At 39.9% G+C, this 8,105-nt stretch overlaps 1 protein-coding gene across 1 annotated transcript; it reads right to left on the reverse strand.

Moving 5' to 3' along the window:
• Nucleotides 1-2,931: 2,931 nt before the first annotated feature.
• On the reverse strand, nucleotides 2,932-5,585 carry LOC123491521 (protein rapunzel-like). Its single transcript, XM_045222360.1, has 2 exons — nucleotides 5,501-5,585; nucleotides 2,932-4,448 (listed from the first exon to the last, which is right to left on the reverse strand). Exon 2 carries the CDS (start codon nucleotides 4,426-4,428, stop codon nucleotides 3,730-3,732), a length of 699 nt encoding a protein of 232 aa, XP_045078295.1. The 5' UTR covers nucleotides 4,429-4,448; nucleotides 5,501-5,585; the 3' UTR covers nucleotides 2,932-3,729.
• Nucleotides 5,586-8,105: the final 2,520 nt, after the last annotated feature.

Consider the following 8,105-nt stretch of genomic DNA (forward strand, 5'->3'; position numbering starts at 1 on the left):
GTTGTAATGCAACAAAATAGGAAAAACGCCAAGGGGGATGAATACTTTTGCAAGGCACTGTAGGTGAATAAACTATAAAGGGAAATAAATGGCTACAGTTTACACTTTTTTAGGTATTTCATGAAATGTTGTTTTTAGAAAAGGGGGTGCCAGTTACCCCGGTAGAAGATTATACATTTACATTTACATTTTAGTCATTTAGCAGACGCTCTTATCCAGAGCGACTTACAGTTAGCGCATACATTATTTTATCGAACCCACAACCCTGGCGTTGCAAACACCATGCTCTACCAACTGAACTACATCCCCTGGCATAGGGTTTGACACAAGTGTGTTAAAATCCATTTAATCATTTTTATTTAGAAATTATTTAGTAAGTAATACTTAAAAGCTAAGTTTAGTTGTCTTATTTTAATTATTTAAATAAAATATGGGGGGGGGGGGGATGGTGTTGCACATGTCATCATTAATATTATTAATTATTATTATTATTATTAATTTAATTAATTAATATGCCATTTAGCAGACGCTTTTATCCAAAGCGACTTACAGTCATGCGTGCATAAATTTTTTGTGTATGGGTGGTGTATGGGTGGTCCCGGGGATTGAACCCACTACCTTGGCGTTACAAGCGCCGTGCTCTACCAGCTGAGGAGGATTAACTCACCTGCACATACATTTTCTTTGTTCTTTCTTTGTTGTTCCTTTTCCATACAATCCATTATGTACAATTGCACTAAATATTATTTGAATAATGCAAGATTTTAAATCCCAGCAGTCTTTAAAATGACATTCAGGAGCAAAAGGTTTTCAATAGTTTTTAATTCACACAAAAAATATTCATTGGATATTGGAATGGAATATAACTAATAACATTAAATAACATTGGAATTTAACATTTAATAACAATAACTCATAACTTAACTCATTAATTCAGTGTAACGTTGATGTTTCAACTCTTTTATGCTCTGCTATTGCTAATTTGTACATAGGTCACAAATAAAGCTATCCCCAGTAAAATTGGAGCACAACTCATGAGCCTACCTCCTGCACTGCTCACACCTAATCCAGTACCCACCTGTGACTGAATACTTTACTCAAAAATGATGTATATTTTTTGTCTCTAAACAAGTGGATTATTTATCATATGGCTTTCCTACTTTTAGATTAAAATATATATATATATAGATCTAACTTCATTGGAATATATCTACAACTTTTTCAACATTTCCAAAAATGTAATCAATTTACCACTAAATCGTTTTGCTTAAACGTTGTGATGACACAGATGACATTTTTTGTTGAGCAAGAGCAGTTGCTGCCAGGGAAAGTGTTGGGGAAATAATTTGGTGACATCCTGTGGCCTTAATGTGAATTACATATATGAGTTACTATAATAATTTATATGAACCCTCAATTTAATGATACATATTATATTTTACCTAAAGTAATTCGATCAATTGATAGTCACACACTAACCACGTTTCCATCCACAGTTTTTATGCGAGTAAAGTCATATTGTATATAAAAAATTCACGACAACTGTGATGGAAACAGGAAGTTTCGGTGTAATGTTAAAATGCCGACAGATCATTTGTTCGTTCGACAAGGTGGGATCTTTTTGTGTCGGTAAAATGTATTATGCGGGAAATGGCGGTGGAAACGCCTTTATACGCAAATATTGATATAATAACCATCATATCGAAGTAAATTTAGTCACGCGATGATATGGTGTGTGGTTCTCCCACTACGACTCGGGAAACCATTAAGTTTATTTGGCTACAGTTTAAATAAATTATGATGAACTTCACAGGGTGGTGAAAGTGCACAGTGACGACCTTGAAGCTGCTTTCCAATACCCTACCGAGGGTCTTATTCTGTAGACATGATGATCGATGCTTGGCTGGCGTTTGACAAATAAAATATTCTCGCTCTAATAATCTCATTATGTAGACTAGACAACCCGCACAGCATCTGCGAACTGTTGGCTAGAGCGCAGATGCTTAAACCAGAGTAGGCACATTTACTATTTAACGCAACAGTTTTTATGACAAAACTATCTTTAGAGTTGAAAATGCGATGGAAACACATCGAATTTTAGATTTTTTTTCGGTACATGAAAATGTAAGCGAAAAAGTCCATTTTGTGTGCACTACGTCATCACGCACTGATTTTTATTTACAACAACTACATTTGATGGAAACATACCGCTGGTGGGAAAATGCGCATATTTTCTTTATGCGTTTTCTAGAATATTCGCATGAAAATCTGTCGCCAATTGGATGGAAACCTAGCTTGTGTGTAGGCGGCAGGTAGCTTAGTGGTTAAGAGCATTGTGCCAGTAACCGAAAGGTCGCTGGTTCTAATCCCCGAGCCCACTAGGTGAAACATCTGTCGATGTGCCCTTGAGCAAGGCACTTAACTCTAATTGCTCCTGTAAGTCGCTCTGGATAAGAGCGTCTGCTAAATGACCAATTATTATTATTATGTGTAAGATTACTTAACAACCAACGTCCGATTTATTTGACTCCTCGACTTTAGAAGGTCGTAGTTCAGCTTCTGAATGTCATAGAGACAAACCAAATATATTCTCATGCGCATCAGTCGCATCTTCATCTGGCAAATTACTGCTTATTTCTAGCCTAAAGCATCGAGGATGTTTGCGTTGTTTTGGATCGGTATTAACAATCGCAAACTGTAGCCCTCAAATCAAGGAAGGTTGGGAACTGCCGATGTATGGTGACAAAGGCCACATAGCAAACTTTCCCATGTATGGCTATTCTCTACTGTAGACCAATATAACCTTTTTTTTTTTTAGCTCTTTAGGTCTATCCATTTTAGTAATGCTTCAAGTCAGGTCAAGAAAACTAATAGGGGAAGTGCTCTATAATTATGTAAGAGTCAGTCAAATGAGTCTTGTACATACTGTAATATAGGTCATAATTTAGACTTCTTTATTGAAGACAATGTATAAAACATTAACAGACAGTCAGAGCATGTATTGGCAGGTAGCCTAATATAAGGCAGCGGTATGAACACAAGTTCAAACTAGGAACTATTGCCACAACAACAGAAAGTTCAGTTAACCCAAATAAACATGCAGCTTATGTGCACAAACAGCAAAAAATAATTTGGATTGCTTTGACTGTGAATTTGGTTTCCCATCTACTCATAATACACATTATATATGATTTCCTTGGTCCACTTGAATTAGTCTGGTTCCTGAGAAAGTGGGAACCTCTTCTCTACAGTTTTAACCACCAAACCACAAAACTCCACTTCTAACCCACCCAAACTCCCTTCAATAGCTGGCCCTGTCGAGAATCAACCCCTAGCCCCTACCCCTTGGCACTTGTGTTGATCGGAATAAATTGGACAGGTATAAGCAAAATATTTTGCAAAAATTCCACCTTGCCTCTCAGAGGGCACAGTGGAGCTACAGCCATATTGCGTGTACCTATCCAGTTCTAACAAGGGGTGGGGGGGGTAGAGCATGGGTGGCCATCCCTCCTCCTGGAGAGCAACTGGGTCTGCATGCTTTTATTCCATCCCTGCTCTAACATATCTGGTTTAGCTAATTAGGCTCAAGATGAGCAGCTGATTGGTAGAATCAGATGTATTAGAGCAGGGCATGAACACCCAGGACATACTGCACACCCAGTAGCACTTCAGGACTGGGAGTAGGGGTTATTTCTGGACAGGGCCCCCACCTCTCCCCTTCCCCAAGCTTTAGGGCGGACTCCTCTCTTCCTCCTCTTTGCACTGGCTCAAAACCTCCTGCATCTTGGCTTGGATGTCCTCCACGCGCTTGGCCCACTTCTCCCGCACCTCGTCCTCGTCGTCCTCCGTCACCGCTGTGTAGGCCATGAGAGCGATCAGGCCAATGTGGAACAGGTGGCCCAGGTGGGAGCACCGGTGCTCCATGACCCTGCGGTCTCCGTCGCAGTGCTCCAGGTACACCTTCAGCAGGGGCCTTCCGAACACCGACCCGGTGCCCATGACGCCCCGGTAGTACACGTCCAGGCTCAGGTTGCTCTTGTCCCTCTCGTAGGCCCGCTTGAAGTTGGCCATGTGGCGCCGCGCTTCCTCTGGGTCCTTCCTCACCTGCGCCACCATGGAGCTGAAGGCGGCATATTGGTGCTTGATGTACTCCTCATACTTGCCAAACGTCTCATTGACCTCGTCCACACGGATCTGCCGCAGGCACTGATGGTTTTTCACTGAGATGCTCTGCAACTTGCTGTGCACCACCTGGAAGTCCTTGTCCAGGGCGTGCGCCTCCTCGCCCACCAGGCCCGTGCGCACCACCCCCACCAGGGAGGAGACGATGCCGAAGAGGGGGTCGATGGACGAGGCGAAGGAGGAGACCTTCTCCACGCAGCCCAACACCTTGACCGCTGTCTTCTTGATCTGCCCGGCCTCAGCCATCGCTGTTAGCTTCTAAGACTCTGAGAGAGAGAGAGAGAGAGAGAGAGAGAGAGAGAGAGAGAGAGAGAGAGAGAGAGAGAGAGAGAGAGAGAGAGAGAGAGAGAGAAAGCGAACAGTGTCAGGCTGTTATGTGAGGGTAGTCAATGAACTGAACAGTTTCTGTTTCAGTTTCTCTTGTAGATGGGGGAGATCGACCATCATGTTTCAGAATAATTCAAATCGTATTACTTTTAATGCTGCTGGCAAAATTGGGCATCTAAGTTCTCAAGTTGCATTCCACACATGCATGTCATCACTTTGCGTCTTTTAGCTTTATGTATCAAGTTACAGTTTTAATACTCCTGAGTGACACCTCTCACAAAGCCTCTAGTTGTGTAGTAAGCAACAAGTCAATAATTACTTAGGTTTAGAAGCCAAGATGAACTGTTATTTCTTATTTGAGAGAAAAAGAGAGGCAATGTATTTCTAAGAGAAGCATTTCTTTCATTATCAATTTTTTCTTTTCATTTTCATATTTATGGCTATTAGCGATCAGTTGGAATCAAGTACAGAGTTTCATTCATTTATAGGGCATAGAGAATGCTTCTAAATTCAAACCTCACAGAGACATACATTTGGGTCACATGTGAAAGGGAGTGTCTGTTGTCCTGTGTGTATACACTAACTGATTTGTGTGGCTGTGGCCAAACACACAAACCATATATAATCCTAGTTCATAGCTCTTACTCATCATGCCCAAGCCTGCAATGCAGTAAAAAAATCAGGAAGACCAGTGGGTGTGTCTCCTGGGTACGTTAAATACAATCATTGACCTCCTATTACACCAGCAAGTTTTTCTAAAGATAAACAAAATAATGAAGGCACATGCCAATCTACATCAATTCAGAGATCCATTTTCCATTAGTAAATCACATTCATTTTGGTCTAACTGCATTCACTTCCTGCTTCTCCAACCACAAACATGTATCATGAACCACTGATTTCCCCTTTGACTTAAATATAAAGTGTTCCTTTTCAGATAAAACCCCCAAAGATAATACAAAGCCCTTTGAGCTAAATGTCTTATGTTTACCTGAGGTCAAGGTGTTGTTATCCTTCTGTTTATACAAGCTGTCAGTATTACCAAGCCACCATTTTCCAAGAATCCCCCAGTCTGAGAAGCCCAGCCTACTTTCTGCCATATAAGGACAGAGGAACAAGGAAACGTGACTCTTGTTTGGGCTGTGCTGATTGGATGGAGGGAAAATACAGCTGGCTGCTTTGTGGCTGTAAACCAAGCAGAGGGCAGGCAGGGTGTGTATTGTTTTAGGCATATCAAACACATCCACACCTTCAGTAGCAATAGTTTTTAATAGTGTTGTGAATGTAGGGATAAGGGTAGAGGGAATCCATCAGAATATAATAGATCTATGTTTATCAATTTGCATGGCAATTCTTTATTTTCTGCTGTCATAGTACTAAACACACACACACACACACACACACACAGAGTGAGACAGAGACAGAGAGAGAGAGAGAGAGAGAGAGAGAGAGAGCAGCCCCCCGAAGGAGTTTTGTGGGGTTAGGTGCCTTACTCATGGGCACAATGGCAGTAGGTAGCACATGGGATATTAATGACAGCAACCCTCCGGCTGCCGCCACACTCTCAGTATCCTGCCATATATTAGGATAAGAGAGAAGATACTGTAGGTCCTAAAATGATCAGCCCTATGAGATCGCAGGTTAGGAATACAATGTAAGCCTGTATTACTCACTTTACATGAAATGTATCTTATACCTGTGTAACACTGATATTATACTAGTAACAACATCGTATTGATATGTTACATTGTACTTCAGTCATTTAATTTTAATTGTACAGAAATGAAATTAAGCAGTTTTGCACACAAACAGGGAGTCATTAAATGCGTTTATTACAAAAACTGCTCAACCATTAGTATGCAATTACAAAGCAATCACTAAGTTACCATGCAACACTGTAGTAATTACACTGTTACTATATAGGTATAAGGAAAGGTGCATTTCACCACTTTTTAACCTCATATTCATTATCTCTAGCATCATACCAGTGTCTACATATGTCCTCTAGTCAAAAAGATAAAAAGTGTTACAGTTGAAAACATATAGCCTTATTCATAAAGGCTCATCAATGCTTATAACAACATACCTGTCTGCTTGCCCCCTTTTCTAATTTTCTCATCTCATCTATATTGATATATATTCATTGTCCAATGACAGCAAACAATGGCTCCATTATTTTCGTCTTCAATGATTTAATGATTTAAGAGTTCTATTGACGGTAACATTTCCATTGTGATGTGAAAAGACAATTTGGTAACACTTTACTTGACACCCAGCGTCATAACGCGTTACGACACGGTCATAACCATGTCATAATATGTCATAACAGCTGAAATAACTTGTCATAATCTTCTGTGACATATATTGTGTTATTTTATGGCTGGTTATAAGAGTGTCAAAACCCATAAAACCTACCACAGTAGTTATTTTATGGCTGGTTATGACACCTACACAAGAGTGTAAAAACCCACAAAACCTACCACACAAGGCAAAACATTCCATTACACCATAGCCTACTTGTCAATAGTATGTTTATGTTATATAACATTTTCTGAAATTAACCATATTAAATTATTATTGTAATTGCGCACACATGGATGTCAGACATGCACCTACCCCAATGCTCTTTCTGGTGACTGGGATGAATGCAGGAGCAGATTTCAGGAGCAGGACAAGACACCTTATTTTTGACTGATGACTGACATAAGGGCATATATGTGATAGGCCTATCTGGCAAATATGATTATGATGGTCATAATGCTTCTTGACAGTGTCATAAAGTGCATTTTCTTAGTCAAAATAAATCGACACAGGATGGTTATAATGTTTTATGACAGTGTCATAAAGCGTATTTTCTACAAGTTTTTGTAATATATGATGAAAAAAAAAACATGACTGTAAAGAATTAATTATAACAACAACAAAGGACTTAAGAAACAAACTTTTAAACGAAAGGAATGTTCTTGGCAGGGAAAAAACACATTTCAATAAATGTGGGTTTGACACTCTTATGTAGGTGTCATAACCAGTCATAAAATAACGCAATATATGTCACAACAGGTGTAAATATATGGGTCATGACAGTGTTATGACCATATTATGACAGGTTATGAGAAGTTACGTCAGCTACTATGACATATTATGACATGGTTATGACCGTGTCATAACACGTTACGATGCTGGGCGTCAAGTAAAGTGTTACCAAAAAGTCTTTACCAGGGTGTTAATATTCACTTTATATATTTATATTTGGCACTAAGGCACATTTCATATCACACAAGCATAGCAAACATACTGAAATGTGACGAGACAGTGAACGATAAACAGGAGTTTGCTAAACATACAACCAAATAGATAACCTGTAATTCCAACACTATTGTGTATTGAATTTTAAACCACTGTTGATGGTTACACAGTTGCCTGGGTGGTTATGAATTACATGTACTGTCTGTGTTTGTGTATGTGCATGCCTATATGTGTGTACATCTACTGTGTGTGTGTGTGTGTGTGTGTGTGTGTGTGTGTGTGTGTGTGTGTGTGTGTGTGTGTGTGTGTGTGTGTGTGTGTGTGTGTGAGCATGCCGAACAGTCGGTCTG

The sequence above is a fragment of the Coregonus clupeaformis genome, chromosome 8 (assembly GCF_020615455.1).
Source record: "Coregonus clupeaformis isolate EN_2021a chromosome 8, ASM2061545v1, whole genome shotgun sequence".
NCBI classification, from domain to species: Eukaryota; Metazoa; Chordata; class Actinopteri; order Salmoniformes; family Salmonidae; genus Coregonus; species Coregonus clupeaformis.

Coding starts and splice junctions, on each gene's coding strand:
- LOC123491521 (XM_045222360.1), bottom strand. CDS start 4,428: ATGGCTGAGGCCGGGCAGATCAAGAAGACAGCGGTCAAGGTGTTGGGC.